Genomic DNA, 20,723 nt, shown 5'->3' with positions numbered 1-20,723 from the left:
ACGCATAGTTATGGAACGAACTTATAACTTCTGAAACGAACTCATTAACTGAACAACCAACTGTGAACTTGCTCAACTTTGTTGTTGACTCTCTGTTACATGCCTTGCAGGTCGATAGGTACTCATGGAGCTTGCACAGGGAGGCGTGGTCGTTGTGGGACATGGACAGTGGATGCCATGTTAAAACATTATAACACTTTGAACTTATTACTTATGTTTGGGTTTTCACAATTATGCTTTCGCTAAACACTTAACTATGTTTTGATTTGAACACCTTTTATATTGATGGGTTGAACTTTATTTATTACTTGAAATGTTCAATATGATTGGTGGCTTGATCCTGGTCAGTCACGCCTCCAAGCGGTGATACTCCGCGTGTGGATTTTGGGGGTGTGACATTGTTCAATCAAACTATGTATATATCATATTATCAATTTTGCCTAAAACACTTAAAATTTTCATCAATGAACAGAAGCAACAAAACCTAATTAACGAATGCAGAGGGCGATTCTTGGAGCCGATTTAGGGCCAATAGGAATTAACGAATATAAATTTTCCATTAAAACTGGAAAACAAAAAAGAATTAACGAATATAACTCACTGGATTTAGGGCCAACAGAGCGATTCTGTCACACGCCAACCGATGACGGAAACATCGGGGCGCGGCACTTGGCGAACCAGATTGCTCAAGAGATCCATAACAACAAATTGTTACCAATATTTTAAAGGTCAATTGTCCCATACCAATCAACAAATATTCAACAAATAATTATTACAAATTACAAGTTTCTCTCGAACAAAACAAGTCCGACAACCTTGATTTCTATTGATGTAGTTTCTAGACTGCCTATCTTGATTCCGCAAAAGTTTAGCATAGCAAGCATCCTAATCAACCTGTCACATATGTGACAACCGGTGATTTACGGTTCTTAATTACGTGATTAACAGACGATTAACGCGACAATAAATAGTGTTTAAGACGCAAATTAACTTAATTAGGCCTTTGGAGTGCCTAAAAACGGCTAACCAGCTTTACAGGGCGTGAACGGTGGTTTACGGAAAAATTTGCTGAATGATAAGCGACAACGGATTGAAACCGAACAGAATACTAACAACGCCGACAAATATTAAATTTTTTACGATATATTTTAGCTTCGTAATTAAATTTTAGTGACTACAGTCGAAACCGGATCGAAAAACAGATTAAAGACAACAACGATACAATTTTTCGCGATTATTACCGTAACCAACGAACGAACGCGACGACCGCGACAACCAACACTATTTTACGTCCTATAATTTTTAAATAATAATTTGCGACAATTTTTAGAAAAACGGGTGCGTTAGTGGGTTCGTAGGAGTTGGCGGGCCACTCAAAACGCGGGGACTGGGCTTGTGGGCCTTGGGCCCAAGCCCAAAACCCACAAACTAAACCTACAACTAAATCTTGATCAAAATCTTTACAAGATCTTCAAGATCTCTAAAAATCTATGCAAAATATTTATCAAATCTCTTCAAATCTCCACAAGATCTTCACAAGATCTTTTGAGATATCAACATCTCTATCAAATCTTTACTTAGAAAATCATTCCCACTTACTAAACACACATGAAGAAACCATGTACCAAAACCCTCATTTCTCAAACAACTCACCTACTCCCATCTCTATGGTTCTCCTCCTTCATTTTCTTTTTGGTGAGAAAACCCTAACACCCTAACCCAACAACATTAGCCCCACCCCCTTCACCTCCCCCTCGTTCTTTACCTTCGGTGACGAGCCGGAGCAACGCCGGTGGTTTTTTCGGCCACTCACATAACCCACACCACCATCACAACTCTCTTTCAACCTCGTGCAGCCCCCCTCGATGTGTTCCCGACGGCGGCAACGAGATGGAGAGGCGAAGAGATGAGAGAGAGACTGGAGAGAGAGAGAGAGATAAACGGCATCCCACCGTTTCCAGCGACGGACCGCCGTTGGCGGCGGAGCCGGGCGGCGGCGGTGTTTTTGTTTCTTCCGACGAATCTCACCGGAAAACCCTCGTCCTGTTTTTTTATGATTATTTTTTTTAAATTAATGATGGTGTTGTTGATGATGATCACGGCGACGACGGTGGAGGTCCGGCGACCTCCCCGTTCTTCTGTCTACAGTGGCGGCAGAGGTGGTGATGTTCCGATATATTTGTTCAACACCAGGTGATTGCTCGAGTTTGGGTGCAGATCGGGTTCAGCTTCGTGATTGGGTTTGAGTGCGGCTCAATCAGATCTTGTTTGATTTAGTTGTGGCTTGGGTTCGGGTCAAACATCGTTCGAGTCAACACTTGGTCAAAGTTAGTCAAGACAATCAACAAAGGTCAACGGTTCGGGTCTCGGGTCTCGACTCAGATCGGGTTCGGTTTGGTCGACTCGGTCAAATCGAGTCAACTCGGTCAACCGAGTCAACTCGGTCAACTCAGGTCAACGGGTCAGACCTGGTGTGGTTCGGGTTCAGCTCAGATCGAGTTCGGTTCGGTCAGATTGGTCAACTTCAGATGCGGTTCGGGTCAACTCAGACAATGCGAGTCAACCCGGTTGACTCGGTCAACTGGTCAACTCAGCTTATCAACACGAAGAATTGGTAAAGATTATTAGTGACGCGAATAAATAATTATGTTAATTAATAGTTTTTATAATAATTACGTGAAAACGAGCTCGAACCGACATGATTATAGTTTACGTATTATGAAATATTTGGCAAATCTGATATGTTGTTTGAATCTTGATTGAATTTTGACAAAATAACGACACTTTAGTTGTCGGGGGCGCCCAGAAACAGAGGAAACTCTGCCCGTTTTTCGAGAAAATCCGTAAAACAAACACGTTTTAAACTCTCGGATTCAATTAAACTTTTAGAAAGACAAATACAAATATGCAATTACTTTTGACGACGCTTTACAAACATACGGAAACTACGAATGCGGATATTATTTACAATAATAAATATAGTCATTATATTTATTTGAAACGCCGAAATTCGACAACTCTTCTACAAAATCAATATAACTTTTATATTTATTTTCAAATGCCGATAACACAAATGAGATTTCATATGTTATTTCCAACAACAAACAAACCAATCTCGTTTTATAGAAAATAAATATAACTATATATTTATTCAAATACCAAACAACACGCATTCATTTTATAAAAATAAATACGGTTTATGTATTTGTTTTGAATACCAAAAACATGACGATTCTTTTACAAAATAAATATGGTTTATATTTATTTCAAATATCAAATGACATGACTTGTTTATAAAATAAATATAGTCTTTATATTTATTTCAAAGATCAAATAACATGAATTCGTTTTCACAAAAATAAATATAGTTTATATATTTATTACTAATATCAAACGATAACGAATTCTTTTTCAAAAATAAGTATAGCTTTATATTTGTTTCAAACACCGAACGACATATACGTATATTTTGTCAAATATATACGAGACGTGATATATATAATACAAGTTTATTATATATTACTTTCCTACGAATATTCCTATGTATGCAAACGACTTCTCGGAACGACAAGCGATCTTAACGAGGTATTTATATATTTTGATATAAATATTTATTTATTTTTAAATATCTCGAGAATCAAGTCTTTTCAAGACTTAATAGTTGTTATCGACGATAAATGATACTTATCAAATATGACTTAGTCATTTCCATTAACTTAACAACTTAACCGTTGAATCGTTCGGTTAACGATTCGGTAGAGCTCGATGACACGTAGTTTAGTTACTGCGCTTATTTAGAAACTTATTAGATATCCTGTGTTAGGAATATTGTAGAATGTACGCTAGCAAGTCAAGTCTTGGAAACGACGTCACGAAGTCGTAATTTGCTAGCTTTGCACAAGGCAATTCAGGTGAGTTCATAACCCCACCTTTTTACGGTTTTACATTTTATAAATGTTTTCGGGGTGGAAAGACATGCACGTTTTGCAAGAACATAAAAAGTTTTGAACGAACGAAAACTCATATTTCTAAATCATATTACGAATGGATTTCGAGGAACTCAAATGGTTTATGAATGGATTATACTAAATATACCGGTTTTTATAAAACAAATGCGTATTATCGAAATGTGAATGATTTTCATGACTAGGGATGGGATCGTCTGGGGATAATATATAGAGACTGGGGAGGTTCAGTCTTAGAGGCTGGGGAGGTTCAGCCTTAGAGGCTGGGGAGGTTCAGTCTAAGAGACTGGGGTAAAATACATGATACTAAAGGATTACTTACAATATAATTGGTATGATTAGCCTAGGAAAGAACCATAGATCATGTGATAGGGTAGGCGGATACTTGGGACCATTAATCCTCGTATCAGGACGAGGGGCATGAGTGATAGATCTATTTGGGTGTAGCAAGCCCACACTAATGAGGCCGGGGCGGCCCATAGTGGTGACTATATCTTCCAACCGGGAGCCCGGTACAACTTTGCTAGGTTTGAGTCTTCCTACACCGTCACACATATCAGTGGCCTTGCAAACCATTGGTGATCTTTTCCTTGTTTGCAATCATACTTGGGTTTTACAAATTATATACGATGTTTTATACAAAATTCAAAGCATAGAATTATGCGGGCATGGAGTCAAAGTCAGGGTGGGCATTGACGGTTATATGAACATTACAAATACGAGAGTTTACAAATACATGGTTTTACGAACATAATGCGTTACAAATACAAAGTTTCCATATAACTTGGCAAGAAAATGACTTCTAAATTCGTTTTCTCAACAATACTTCAAAAACCGGTTATTCAAAAAGATTTATTTCAAATCTTTTACAAATAAACTATGAACTCGCTCAACTTTATGTTGATTTTTCGCATGTTTCTTTCTCAGGTTGCATTTCAGAAATTATGGCACGGTTGGAATAGGAGAACCATTAGAGATTCGAGTACTTAGTAGGCGTTCGTTTTCTAGAAGTCTTAGCTTATTTTGCTTCCGCCGTGCAATGAAGATACCAGTCCAGTCACGCCAGCTCTGATAATTTCGGGGCGTGACAACATACGTTAAAATAAAGTCAATACACAGAGTGTAAAGGTGAGTACACAAGTTTAATAGCATATAGTATAGCGAAAGCGTTTACGCATAACCAACATTAACACGTAGAAATATGAAGCAAGTAAGCTATCGACAATGACATATGCAACCGACATGACTACGAGTTGTAGAATGCACAACACATTATCACCACTGTGACCATGTGAAGTAAAACCCTTAACAACCCCTGTCCACGACAGGTGCTGAGTCCAAAGTAAAGCACTATCGTTGCTAAGGTGTCAGGCAACAATCACTGTGTAAACATAACATACAAGCATTCATCGAGTCACGTATCACATGCGAGAGCGGTTAACGTTTAAAAGTGTTTGCGTTGTGTGTTGATGTGATTTGATATAGGTAACGTATGTAACACCCAAAAGTGCGTTAAGCGAAAAAGGGTTCGAGTATACTCTCAGTGCGTGTTTAGCTAGTAAACACAGTACTTGGATTGAAGGGAGCACGTTGGAGATTAGCCTAAGCATAGAACGATAGTGTAATCGTTGAACAGTGCGTAACCAGCGTGTGGAATGAGATCAGTGTCGAATGGTGAGTCTATCGGATGATCATCCGGACGGATGACCATTCGGTCGGATGATCATTCGAGTGAGATGTGAGTGCTTGTAAATTGTTTTGAACCTTTTAAAGTTTTCGTTGTAGCATAAATCAAGTCATTCGATCGGATGGTCATCCGGACGGATGGCTATTCGATCGGATGGCTATTCGATTGAAAGTGTGATGTTCTTTGAAGTTTTGATTAAATCGTTTAAGTGTTGAGTTATTGATAAAAGGGCAGCTCATCCAAACGGATAGTCATCCGATCGGATGACTATTCGAGTGAGCGAACTTGTCAGTTGGAAGTTTGTGAAATCTTCCTAAGTTAAAAGTTTGTGTATTAATATATTATTTATTTTTATTTTCGTTATTAAAAAAATATTATATCAATTTTATTACATAATTTTTAAACAAATTGTATATAACTTTCAAAATTACTTTATATATAAAGTTAGATTTATCACGGGGTGTTTTAAATAAAATTTATATTTTATCACTCAAATGCCTGCTTATTTGCTTCTTAATAACATGTTTGACCACTGTATCTTCTTTTCGATAATCATCTTCGCAATCATCATATCTATCGCGTACCGACTATATCCATTAGTTTTTTTAAATATAAGTTTCTTATTATTTCGTATATAAAATCATATTTATTCAAGCTGTGTAATACACGAGGGTTTTCTAAGATATATTTTTTTATTATTTGGTAACAATATTATATTTATTCAACCCTTGTAATACACGTGGTTTTAAAGATATAACTTTTTTATTATTTGGTATATAAAATTACATTTATTCAACCCTACAATATGGTTCTTATAGATATAACATTTATTATTTATTATATAAAATTACATTTATTCAACCCGTGCAATAAAGGAGGTTTTTAAAGATATATTGTTTTATTATTTATTATATAAAATTCATTTATTCAACCCGTGTAATACACGAGGTTATAACCCAGTAATTATATACGTGATAATGGTAAAATAACTAAATAAATATATTATTTAAATACTAATAAAAGATTTCAAATAATGGCACATGCTAACTTTCTCCTTACCCTCATAATTTTACGATAAGGATTTAAAAAATATTTTTTGATCCTTATCGTAATTATTATTATTTATAATATTAATTTAAAAAATCTTGTCTTGACCCATTTTTGGTCGGTTAGGCTGGACTTCAACACGTGTCAATAACCAAATGGTTGTTAATTTGATTTTTTTTCCTTTTTAACAATTTATTTCACCTATATTATTATTTTTTAACAAGTTATAATATCTAACTTTTTAAAAGATATAAAACCATACTTTTGTTCTAAGTTATTTTAATATTATATAAATCATTTTTACTCTAAAAACTTATCAAACTTCATAATATCAGAAAATAAATATCATAACTAATACATTATATAATAATAGATATATTATTATAGTTTTAGCTTATAATATACCACCTCCGCACAAATCTTATAATTATAAACAAAAAACAATTGGATTCATCACACGAAAAATTTAAATACTAATATAATTTATGAAACAATTGATATACCCATCAACAATACACATATTCAACTGTGTGATAAGATAATAATATTATTACATTTATTAATCGTATTTCACATTTTTACAAGGTTATAATGTATATTTTCTCAACACGTGTGATAAAATTCATGAATTATGAATGTATAAGATTATATTAATATTATTATGACTTTTTAATGGTGTGATAAAGATTATGTAGAAGTTTATGATTTACATTCTTTTCGATATTCGGCATGTATGATACACAGGTGTGTAGCATCTATAAATTAATATAATAGTCAATCTATTTTTTATAGTTGACCGTGTAATAGACGGGTTTGTAAGCTAGTGCTATATATAAAAGTTATAGTTAAAATATATAAATAATTATATACACACACAAATAAAATAGTTAAATAATAAATGAATAACAAACAAGTCAAGCTCGAGTTTGAAAACTTTCACGAAGCGAGTTCGAGCTAGAGCTCGAAACGGTTAAACGATCCGATAATTATCTTAGGTGAGTGATGTGTGTAAAATGCAACATATAAATTACATCAAATGAGGCATAAAACTAACCCTTTTTAGTACTAATGTTGGAAAAAGAATGTTTTTGTCTTCCTTTTGTATTTTCAGGATTAAATGAGCTCAAATTCACAAAAGAAGCAAAAAGACAGCTAAATCTAACATAAATAAAAGAAAAGGAACATAAGTGGATTGCCCGACCCCTCAACAACATCCTCACAAGCAAAATAGAGAAGGCAGAAGACTGAACACGCCCCGTGCTCAGCCAGCACGGGGCTGTGCCCAAGAAGCAGCAGAAAAGACAAACCTATAGAAGCTTCTATTGCCCACCACGGGGCCGTGTCCAGTGAACACGGGGGCGTGGCGAAAGTACAGCAGACGCATTAATTGTAATTGCGAAAAACGCCCAGTGCAGGTAACTGGACACGGGCCGTGTCCAACCAACACGGCCCCGTGCTGCACCCCCTGCAGAAAAACGCCCAGTTCAGGTAACCGGACACGGGCCGTGTTCACCAGACACGCCCTCGTGTCCAGGCTTCTGTTTCTTTTCTTTAATTTTCGTTACTGGCACCTGAACACGGGGCCGTGTCCGGTCCCCACGGGGCCTTGTCCAGACAAACAGTAACATAAATCTTTGCTTTTAACACTATATTACACATATAATCAACCTAAAAATTTATTTTTGGGACACATTGAGGACAATGTGTAATTTAAGTGTGGGGGGGATGCTAAAACCTTGAAATTTTGCAAGTCCTAATAACAAGCCTTACACAAAACTCTATTGGAACCGCTAATCACCCCAAATTTTTTTCAAAAATTTCCATTTTTTTTACTTGTCTAAAGTTTAAGTTAGGAATTCTAAGATTAATAAGGTTATATTTTTATAAATTTACAACCAAGAGCGTCTTGATAAAAAGAACCAACATAAGAAAATTATGAAACGGGCATGACAAGCTTAGTTAAAATTTGATTATATATACTTGATCACATAGAAAAACCCATTCCCACAAAAAGTGAGTTTTGAGCCTTTATTGAGCATACAAATATACATCTTTAGATTAAATGCTCATTTTTCGTTTCTTGTGTGAATAGCCGCTTGGTTCTTACGACTCTAGAACTTGCCACGACGATTCATTCCCGGTCCTTACCAACATAAACCCAAGTAAGTAAATGATGGAGGCATTAGGACTAACCCTTTTTCTTTCTACACCATTATTTTTCATTTTTTACCACCTACCTAAAATCCCCCTAGTTAACCCCTTTGAGCCTAAACCTTTCATTTCTTTACCCTAAAAACCCTTTTTATTTTTTACCCTTTATTTTAATAACAAGCTCGGTTTTTATGTTGACTTAAAAAAAATGATGAAGTTAGAAATAAGCAAACAAAGCTCTTAAAACAAAAGCTTGTTTGAAGAAATACTTCAAAATAAAAAAAAAGTCACTAAAACAAAGTGTTCTACGGAAACCGACGCTTTTTACGCTTTTCGCCCTTTTCTACTAACCACTAACCCAACCACCCACCTTTAGCCCAAACCTTTACAAAAAAAAAAAGTCCTCTTGATATTTACAAAGGTAACAAGTTAAAAAGGAGGAGGATTGATTGCTTGGCAAGCTTATGGTAGGAATAAGTTCCATGCCGCTCTCGAGTGATTCACTAAAAATACACCTTCGGCCGAGTGTGAGTGATTTCTCCCGTGAGGTATGTGAACTTGCATATAAATGGAATTTTAAAAAGGCATGCTATGCCCAAATAAGTAATTTCTCCTATGAAACGTTCCAAACAAATCATAACGAATAGGATTGTAAATAAATAAAAATAAAACCCAAAAAGATCTTGGATTTCCGACACTCTATGACAAGCCAAAACCTTCTCTTCTACCCATTCCATTTGGAGTGTAAGCCACATATTAAAGAGTTTTGCTTGAGGACAAGCAAAAGTTCAAGTGTGGGGGTATTTAATGTGTGTAAAATGCAACATATAAATTACATCAAATGAGGCATAAAACTAACCCTTTTTTAGTACTAATGTTGGAAAAAGAATGTTTTTGTCTTCCTTTTGTATTTTCAGGATTAAATGAGCTCAAATTCACAAAAGAAGCAAAAAGACAGCTAAATCTAACATAAATACAAGAAAAGGAACATAAGTGGATTGCCCGACCCCTCAACAGCATCCTCACAAGCAAAATAGAGAAGGCAGAAGACTGAACACGCCCCGTGCTCAGCCAGCACGGGGCCGTGCCCAAGAAGCAGCAGAAAAGACAAACCTATAGAAGCTTCTATTGCCCACCACGGGGCCGTGTCCAGTGAACACGGGGGCATGGCGAAAGTACAGCAGGCGCATTAATTGTAATTGCGAATTACAATTAATGAAGAGAGAGAGTGTCAAACAGGCACGGGGCCGTGCCCAGCGGACACGGGGCCGTGCCCAGCCTTCTGTTCAGTCTATAAATAGGAGTGCTTGGTTTCATTGCAACTCATCCCTTGGCACACCACCTCTCTCACACTTCATCCACCACCCACCACCACCATAACACCATCATCCACCACCATCATCCATTGTCCATCATAGAGTGTGTGAGTCGTCTCGGGATCCAAGATTGATCGTAAGAGTTCTTGACAATCAAGGCCATGTTTGCCTAAGTCTCTTACATCACTTGGTGAAGACAAGTGTTTAGTTTAATACTTTTTATTTTCAATCTTTTGCACTTTTTATTTGGTTTTGTATTAATGACTTTAATAACTAGTTGCTTATGTTAAAGGTGATCTTTCCTTATCGTTTGTCCGTGGTGTCTTGGCATTATTTTACTGTCTATATAAAATAAAAGATTTTCACCATTCATATCTCCACGGTCTATATGGAGGTATGTTGGCTACCTGGTCGGGGGTTAAGGGAACGGTTTGGTAAGGGTCTTGCCCTTGTTCAGCGTTTAGAGGTCCTGCAAGGGACCTGGGTCAATTTTAGTAGGATCTCCTTCAATACCCATAGGTATTGGATGGCGGGGATCCAAACTCTTTGACCCCCTCATAAGTTAACTACTATTAATACTATAACCCGGCTATTTAGGACTGTATCCCTGCTAACTCAGACTACTTAGTCGAGGGTAACTTCACCGCCAAAAGCGGGGCCTACCACAATTTGCATTAATAACTTAATTCATTATCTTCCAATAATCCAACCCTTTAGGATTGTATCCTTGCTGACTCAAACTACTGGGTTGAGGGTAACGTCGCCTTCAAAAGAGGGGCCTACTACAATAACTAAGATAATCTCTTAAACAAGTGCAAAAGTGCGAAAATAATCAAAGGTTATACTAATACACGAGTCGGATCCAAGTGATTCATCTTGTCTATCTGTTTTTATTTTATTTTTATTTTTCAGCATTTAATTAATTTTTATTTTCTTAGTTTAAAAATCTTTTCTAACATTTTGATTTGATTAGACGTTGAGGATAAACCGGTACTAAAAGCTCTTGTGTCCTTGGACGACCTCGGTATCTTGCCCATATGTGTGTTTAGTGTTAGTAAATATCGTGTTTTATAAATTTAAAACTTGGCTAAAAGTGTAAAAAGGGCTTAAAATATACATCAAAAATATATACACCTAACGCACATCAGTGAGATTGTACGCGTTTTAGATCAATTCACAATCCTAACTTTAGCAACCCAAAAATTATTATTGTTTCAATATGTGTGACAGCCAGTACTTTTCCACATATTTCGTACAATGTCAAACAAAAATTTGCAGCTTAATGACTGTGCTTGATTTAAACTAAAGACATGAATGCTTTCTGATTATTGTCATATACATACATGTGCATCAAATATTGCATGATTTCATATCATTATAGCATGCAACACTTTATTGATTCAAATGATGCACGAAACAGAGATAGCACAGTCATTAGACAAATCAGAAAAATGTTGACGGAGTTCAGTACATAGACAGACATGGTATTGAGACACAGAATGAGCCAGAAACCAAGAGTTACACTATTATAGTGTGTAGGAAAGTAAGGATCATAAAACTGCCTTCCTAGAGATAGTCTAAGTGCCGGAAAATGCCTAAAACTCACACAAACTGTAGAATTCTGCAGAATTCAGCAAAAATCAGCATTTAAACAACTTAATATCATGCAGAGACATGGTTAAATGGTCCAGAATGCTTTCCTAGGTGTCGGGAATCAAAACTGTCACAAAAGATAACATAAAACACACTAAACTGCATAGTTTAGCACCTTAACGAACCGGTAACCAACCGAACAACCGGACACTACCCGAAACACCAAATTTTCACTAGAAGCATTGTTTTACCATTTCTGAGCTAGTTCACTAAACACCTAACTATAACACTTAGATTTAAACTTGATAACCAAGTAACCATTACACCCTAATCTATACCCCCCTCTTATTCACGGCCATCAAGGGTGGCCCACCCCTTGATTTTATTTGTTTATTTTATGAGATTTTGTCTACAACTTTACCAAACATAATAACCTATGGATACATACTTGTTGGAAACTTTGATTTAAATCCCACAAGTCTTTCATAAACTCATTATACAAGATCACCAACACACCTCATTCCCTCCCTTCCCCCTTACCTTCGGCCGAGAACACACACACACAAACAACCACCTTCATCATTCAACTTCCATCCATTCTTTTGATATCCAAAGGTGTAAGAAGCATCACAAAGAAGCTAGGAGCTCTTGGAAGTGGAAGGACCTCTTGCATGTGCTATTAACCACCTCATTCATCTTCATCTTCAACTTGTGTTCATCCCTAGCCTTGAGCTAGTAGTAAGATCATCTAAACTCCATTTTACATCTTATTAAGTTGGTTAAAAGATGTTACAAGTAACTTAACATGAAGAACATTAATGATCAAGAACATAAATCTTAAACATAAACTTAAAAATCATAAGAATACATGTTGTTAAGTGTTGTTATGCTTCTTGATTATTGATTGTTTGTGTTTATGATGTTAAACATCATATGATTTTGCTAGATGGTGATTAAAGACATAATCTAGCAAGATGAGAGGATGATTATGTTGTAGATCAAAGTGATCATCCTTATGTAAAGCATGAACTTGAAGTATAAATTGTTTTCTTGAAAAATGATGATCAAAGTGTGATGTAAATCATATAAATGGATGATTTCAAAAACTAATTTCTCAACAAACCAAGTTAAAATACAACATTTACATAAACTTGGTTCTTAAAGAAATTAACCACATTTTTAGTGGTTAATCAAGTATAGAATCATGTATTTAACAAGAAAAACTCAAGAAGAAATATTTTTAGAAAAATATTTTACAAGTTGTAAACACCTAAATTCTTCAAGAATGATGTTTTTAAATAAATAACCACACTTTAAAGGGTAACTAAGCCTACTAAATACACTACCAAGTTACTACAAATTTTTATAAATTTTCAAGTTCATGAAGTAGTGATTATGGCTTGATTTTGGCAAATTGGTAAGTGTTATTTGATTTATTGTTGATTGTGATTATTTATAAAGAAAATGATATGCTTTGAAAGCATGGTAACCTCCATTTTTAAGGGAAAACTATTTTAAAATTTTTCTAGAAATTAAACACTTAGAAAATTGTTTAAACAAATATTTACAAGTATATTTTAACCAATATTTTATATAAAGTTTGCCATAATTTTTGTTACAAAAATTACAAAATATTGGAGGTTGGTTTTTGATAAAAAAAGTGACTAAATATGTATTTAGGAGAATATATATTTAGATGTCACCTTGTGTGTGATTATTTGTATATTATGTGTATTAGTTATATTATTTTAGGACTTGAAATAATATAACTCACCAAAATACAAAAAATTGCAATGCAAAATATTACCAAAATTCCAAGAATATGAATATATAATTTATACCCAAAATATTGGAGAAACCGAGCAAGAAATATAACTTACACTAAATATTCCGGAATTAAATTCATAAGTATATTTTGGTAAACGGTATTTTGGACACTAAAAGGGCAAAAATATGATTTTATAATTGATGCAAAAATATATCATATTTTTGACAAGAAGAAAATATATTATTTTTGGGTAAATAAAAATATATATGTTTTCTTGAGATTATTAGAAGATATATTATTTTTGGGAGAAAATGTATATTTTCTTGAATAAACATAGAATACATTATATTTGGATGAAAAATGGATTTATATATATTTTCTAAGTTAAACTTAAAAATATATTATTTTTGAGGTTTAAATGAAAGTACAATTATTTTTGCCAAGGGGAAAATTAAAAAATAATTTTTCTATGTAAGTTTTCTTAAAATATATATTGAGAGAATATATATTGGTGAATTTCTATTAGAAATATTATTCCGGAAAAATTAACACAAAAATTAAGTATAATAATACTTAATAACTACAAGGAAATACGCATTCTCGTACGTATAAATATACACAGGAATACGCCACCGATACTTGGCAAAAATATACAAGTTTTAAGAATACGAGTATGAATACACCCATCCTTGGGAAAGTTATACGTGTACAAATACATAAGTGTGTCAAGTTAAAATATATTATTTTAGCAAATATTCCAAAATTTAATAAATATAATTTAAGTTAAAATATTTAGTATTTTAACAAATAATTATATAACTTGGAATAATGTTGAAGACACAATGAAACGTAACTCAAAGACACTAATTAAGACTAAGGTCAAGGCACGACCCACCCGTCTAATAAACCGTAGTACGTTGTAGGTAGTCGTGCACACAAGTAGCAGCTTTGGGTTACATTAGATTCAAGACGCAAGATTGTGAGTTCGTGTCCCCCTTTTCTTTTAACTGTTTTCAGTTTTATAACTTTGGGGGTGAAGTACATGTTACAAATTGTTTACAAACGTTTACATATGGTATGGTTAGCTAAGGAATGAACTGTTAGATCATGTGAGTGGTGGGTACAACGCTTAAGACCATTAATCCTCGTAGTAGGACCGAAGGACATGAGTGATAGATCTATTTGGGTGTTGCGAGCCCCACCCATGAGGACCGAGATTTGGCCCATGAGGTGACTAAGTCTTCCAGCCGGAAGCCCGGTACAAAATCCGCTAGGATCGAGTCTTCCAGCATCACGTCACACATATTAATGGCTTTGCAAACCATTAATTGATCTGTTTCCTTGTTTGCTTTCATACCGAATTACAAAGGCATACTTACAATGATTACAAAGGTTTACAAGATTATTCGAACTTATACAAAATCACATGAACTCGCTCAACTTTTGTTGATGTTTTCAAAATTACATGTATTTCAGAAAACATGATGGATCTTGGGCGCTGGTGTTGTTTTCAAGACATAAATTTCGAGTTTTGATGTCATCCACTTTGAGGATTTTTGGTTGAAACTTAATGACTCGTGGTTGTAATATTTTAAACTTATGAAATAGATGAACATCATGTTTTAATCATATAGTTGTTTATTATAATTGAATGCAATGATATTAAACAAGTCACACATCATATACGCTTCTACAAAAGTCAGGGTGTGACAATATGTCGGCCCTTGTTCAAAAAAGAATATTACACGGTGTACTTACAATGTTATTCATTTATTCCCCCTTAAATACCAAGAATAACAAGTACCATATGTCCTGGATTGAGCACCATTGCTCAACCAACTTTTTGTATTGCTCTGTCAAAATTCTCTTTCGTGGTCTCAACTGGCTGCAAGATAAACAGGTCAAAACGTGGTTGGGTTGGGTCGAGTCATGCGATTTATCAGTATAGGTCCAAACGGATTAGGCCAGGTTGCGATGATATATATAATTTAAGAAAAAAAACAAATATTCAACGTGTTACATATGTTTACAAAAGTATATATCCTGAACTATTTTTAATATAGTAATATAGAAGGTTGTATGCATTTAAATACCATTAGGATGACCCGTTAGAAATAAAATATAGCCCATTGTCATCTTTACTTTTTATCTTCCTCATAACAAGCCGCACATCAAAATTTACGAATCTTTACCTAACAAAATCATAATGTCAAATAAAGAGTCGTCACTCTATACATATTTTTTTCGAATTCTGAAGGATTATGAAACAAAAGTGTTCTACGTTTAACTAAGTGAATTAAATGTAACCTCAAACTATATAGGTATCAAGACAACTCAACTAAAACCTTTCCAAATAAAGATATTTACAGCGGGTTTGATTTACATGACCGGTTCCAATTTTGAAACCAAGCCAGATTGTTAAACTGACAAAACCGATTTTTTTTTATTTCAAACCGGCCTATTGTTTGGTTTATCGGTTTAGTCGATTTCAATAATGTGTGAACACTCTAATAATCTATCTAAATAATACAAAAGGCAAACATACATACTTTTTTTCCTCTACATTTAGGTCTTCTTAGTTCTTACAAATGACTTTGACCACAATATTTAAAGTCAAACTTAATATAATAAACATAAACAAAGGGCTAAAAAACAAAGAGGTTGAAACTAAATAAAAAAAAAATATTCGTTTGGCAATTTGAGACTTTAATTTAGTCTAACATTACATTTGCCAAACAAATATTTTTTTAACATATACTTTTCCTATTTTACCCTTCCCAAGACAAATCTTTCTTATGCTTTTGTTGCTTCCCTCTACTCTTTTCAAGCTTCCCACTTGCATTATTTTGCTTGCTAACACTCCCCTCTTGTGCAGTACACATTTGAGACTTAAATTTGAACCCAAACTTTTTCGACATATTACCCCACGTACTACCGCCGCCACCACCACCGCCGCCACTGCCGCCCTTAGCCCGCCCCAGTTTTTCAATCTCCTGTTTCATGTTGGAACACTCTTTTTCGAGCTCAGACACCCGCAACCGCATGCTATCCATACCCACTTTCAGAACTTGATTCTCTCTCACAGCCGTGTTCCAACCGCCCTCCTGTGATGCTGCACCTAACCCGCTTCTAAACTGTCTTGACCCGTCTGCAAGGTTGTCCGAGACCAAGAAACAGCCGGCGATAGAGGTCCTGAGCTGCAACTGCTCGAAGAAAAGAACTTGGACTATGATTCTTAACGGCAATCTTTCGTTCTGTGCGGCGTGTGTGCAGGCTTCTAATGATAGTTTTTGGCAGTCCATGAGTCTGCATAGTTGTTCTCTATCTGCATCTGCTAACCATGGATGAGACTGCATTTGTAAAATTAGCAAATATTAGATTGTCGATTATACCCTTCAAAATACGGGTCTTGCAATGTTAAGAAAGAACTAAAATATGTGCTTTTATGGCAAAAATTTCCTCTTCTGCCAACGTGTCAAACGGGCGCCAGGGTATATTTTTATGCATAAAGTGTACTAAATGCTATCATTCTAATTTATACTACTGTTAGAACATTATAATATTTGTAATCATAATTGACACGCTGATTGCTTATAAAAAAATTAAAACTTTTGGACCAAAGTGTTTTGGATCAACACAACCTGACCATGATCTGTTTGGACGACTAGACGAGTAACAGAAATTTACCCGTTTTGACCCGTTACCCAACCCGTCCATTTTGCCACCTCTAGTGAAAAGTAGAGCATCATAACTCCTTTACCTTCAAATAAATGTCGATTGCGCGATACAAACCATCATCCAAAGGTCTAGCATACTCGGGTACAGCCTCAGCAAGAGACATAAACTTCGGGAGCTTCAAATTAACATCGGGTGCAACTTCCGCTAAGTAACCGTCAACGAGCTTAGCCACCATCGTGACAGGTGTCAAAGATGGTGAACCCAACAACCGTTCATCCTCGATAGAACAAGGAGATGCACCACCCGTTGCCTGATCAATAGCCATAAAATGCTCAACCATCCGTTGCACGCACTCAATGTTATACAAAGTTTCCATCGAGTAAGAAAAATTCGGCATTAATAAATCTTCAAGAGTTGCCTGATCAAGCTGCATCCCAATTCTTTTTTCCAAATTCAATAGGCAAGACTGGCTAGCCCGAAGAATCAACGCGGTTCGTAATAACCCGAATAAGAACTTAGTTGAAACTATACCTTTTTGCATTGGAAGTAGACGGTCGACTTCTTCGAGTAAAATCTTTTGGTCCTCTTCCGATGGCGGCTCAATGGCGACCATGCCCACCGGTGCGCTTTTCCGGCGACTTAACCCTGGTAAATATTTCTTTGTATAATACTCGAGAGAACCCGCGATGATTTCTTGTTTAATCCCACGAGCTTCCATCGCCAAAGTCAACCTTTTGTAAAGAGGCAAAGTCAAAGATGACACGTCATCATACCACCAATCGGAACTCACGTTTTTAGGCCGGGCCCCAGTGCTTATACCGTTCCACAACACACTACCACCCGGGCTTTGCATGGGCCCACCGTGGTCAATCACGGGCCAACCAAACAAATTTGGGTCGGTGCTCGCCTTGACCGCCAATGACTCTATGCACCGTCTTACAATATTAAGCTCTTCAGCGTGAGGGAGAATATTTTCATCACCGCACGTTTGGAGTGCTTTTAAAGAATCCTTCCAATTTTTAAGCACAACTTGATTGACGAAGATTTCGGTTTGTGAAATTAAGTTATCCTCTCCGTATTCTTCGGTCATTTCTAGATACTCGGCTGCGCACCGGAGGTGTACGACATTCGAGGCGGTGATTTCATGTTTTACACCGTAACAGAATTTAGCAACGAGTTCGAATGTTTTGTCCCCACCCGGAATGTCGTTTAGGCTTATGGTACAATTTGTGTCTCCTTTTTCGGATGCATCTGCTATCAATCTTTCCATGACCCCACTTCTTGAAAGCAAAGGGAACTACCACAAAAAAAAATCATTATAATAACAATAAAAATAATTTATTTTTTTAGTAAAGCGATTTAGGAGGTTAGGTGCATTATAAAAATACACTTTAGACGACTATCAAGCCGTCCGGCCCATTAACGTATCAGCTAATTTTCTTTTGACTTGTTTAAGACGAAACATAATCCAAGTCAACCCGTCCATAAGTAAAATATGTCAAAATTTGTCAACTTTTGTTTAGAAAGACGACTTCATTTAGCATACATTATATTTCCAATTCAGGCACGTTGTGTTTTTTTCGGTGCCATCAATTTTGAAACGACAAATTTTGTTCGTTTGATAGTCAAAGACAAAGTATGACAAAACATAAAAAAACAGAAGACACAGTAAAACTTACCTTATGGAGATGGAAAGACATATCGTCCACTTCAACAACAATATCACTTGGGAGACCGGTTGTGCAAAACCTACAATAATAATCATATTAGTGCACATGAAATACAGACACAAAATCATGTTTAAGAAAAAGTCATGAATAACTGATAATAGCTCAAGATCGATTGCAAACGGAAATCAAAAGTAGAAACATGACGTAACATAGCATTTAATAATATTTGGTCTTGAAAAAGTCAAAGATAAGTACATTTTACTTTGGAGGTCCAATTTTGACTTTTAACTTTCAAATTGATAAGTTCTTAAAAGATTCGGATATCATTGTGCTAAATAGATTAATCTTTATGAACAGATTTGGAGTTAAGCATGAAATAGCATCCCATGTAAGATCAAGTTTCTGTTCCAAGGGCATATGTGTCCTTTGACTTTTGAGGTCAAACATATTACTTTTAAGCTTCGAAATCAACACAGGTTCTATAAATTCTAAAAGACATGGCGGTAATTATACTAAACTTACGGCTGCAACATATGGTGTAAAACCGAAAAAATAACGCCTCAATGCAATCAAGTTTCTGTTGAGAGAAGACATGAACCAACAGTCGGACATACCCTTTGACCGGTCAGATGTACCGTGTTAAACTTGGAAAACATGATGGTAAGTAACTTCTTTAAACTAGATAACTGCTAAATCATGGTGTAAAGTAAAAGACCTTTCAATACAATCAAGTTGGCCTTTGACTTTGTGGGTCAAAAAGATAATTACCAAACATTAACATCAACACAAGTTCTTTAAATTTTGAAAACCAAGACTGTAACTTTTCAAGCTACCCTCAATGCAACCAAGTTCCCTTTGACTGAACAAAATACCCCTTTGACTTTTGAGGTCAAACACACCACATTTTAACTTCAGCACCGATACATATGTCATCTAAATCACGGAAAAAAAACGCGATTTTAAAACTTTTAGGAAGACAAATTTGATGCTAACCTTAAATAAATAAACCTAACTGGATAAAGATTAACCCTCTAAAGTCTACATATCATATTACTATATTAGTATCATTTTATCAAACATGTTCACAGACCAAGCCCTAAATCATACCCTTTCATGATGGATACACATAAACATATACACACATATATATAACCAATTACATGCTATATCTATATATTCAATAAATCAGAAACAAATTTCACAAAGATTAAAGAACATACCAAGCCTGGCCTTGCTTCTGGAATGCATCAGCTTTAGACCCTAACTTCATACAAGCCATTATTGCCACTTAAACCCCCAAATTAAAACCACAAACCCTAATTTCACAAAGTCAACAAGCCACACAATTGAACACCAAGAACCCTAATTTCCAACAAAATTAGCAGAACCCAAATTCACAAACCCTATCAATATGAAGAAAACCCACATTACAGAACAAAAAGGTAAGAAACTTGATCCTAACCCACTTGAGAAAACAAGAAAAAGATCCAAATAGGACAATAAATTCAGGTCAACCCCTCCACAAACACAAGGAATAAGTGAACAACTACCCACCCACTTGAAGTAATTATTATTGCAGCTCTGACAAAACCCACCAGAAGATTCCAAAAATGAAGCCTAAAATACCAGTGGAGTCAAAGAGGGGGCGCACATGGTGGAAGGTTACTGCTGAAACACACAATCAAAATATCTCTCTGCCCAAGAGTCAAAGGACACTTCTTTCTTTCAGTCTTGTTGAGAAACTCAACGCGGTGGGTCCTTTGGGGTTGTTTAGTTATTAACCTACTTGTTGTTTGGTTACTTTAAAGAATCTTCTATACAATTAGGAAAGGTAAGTGGGTGGGTGTG

At 35.5% G+C, this 20,723-nt stretch overlaps 1 protein-coding gene across 2 annotated transcripts; it reads right to left on the bottom strand.

The window, feature by feature from the left end:
- Positions 1-16,054: 16,054 nt before the first annotated feature.
- On the bottom strand, positions 16,055-20,642 carry LOC110911736 (BTB/POZ domain-containing protein At1g30440). 2 transcript variants are annotated; one of them, XM_022156366.2, is made up of 4 exons: positions 20,096-20,642; positions 18,885-18,954; positions 17,288-18,502; positions 16,055-16,877 (listed from the first exon to the last, which is right to left on the bottom strand). In XM_022156366.2, exons 1-4 carry the CDS (start codon positions 20,152-20,154, stop codon positions 16,296-16,298), a joined length of 1,926 nt encoding a protein of 641 aa, XP_022012058.1. In that variant the 5' UTR covers positions 20,155-20,642; the 3' UTR covers positions 16,055-16,295. The 2 variants fall into 2 exon arrangements, with proteins under 2 accessions (XP_022012058.1, XP_022012059.1); XM_022156367.2 differs by having other exon boundaries at positions 20,430-20,641.
- Positions 20,643-20,723: the final 81 nt, after the last annotated feature.

This window comes from Helianthus annuus, chromosome 15 (assembly GCF_002127325.2).
Source record: "Helianthus annuus cultivar XRQ/B chromosome 15, HanXRQr2.0-SUNRISE, whole genome shotgun sequence".
NCBI lineage: Eukaryota > Viridiplantae > Streptophyta > Magnoliopsida > Asterales > Asteraceae > Helianthus > Helianthus annuus.
This window is presented reverse-complemented; position numbering and strand designations above follow the sequence as displayed.

Excerpts from the sequence above, each read along its gene's own strand:
- LOC110911736 (XM_022156366.2), bottom strand. The coding sequence starts at position 20,154 with ATGGCTTGTATGAAGTTAGGGTCTAAAGCTGATGCATTCCAGAAGCAA. Across the intron at positions 18,955-20,095 it reads CAGAAGCAAGGCCAGGCTTG|GTTTTGCACAACCGGTCTCC; the intron begins GTATGTTCTTTA and ends TTATTATTGTAG. Across the intron at positions 16,878-17,287 it reads CAATCGACATTTATTTGAAG|TCTCATCCATGGTTAGCAGA; the intron begins GTAAAGGAGTTA and ends TTACAAATGCAG.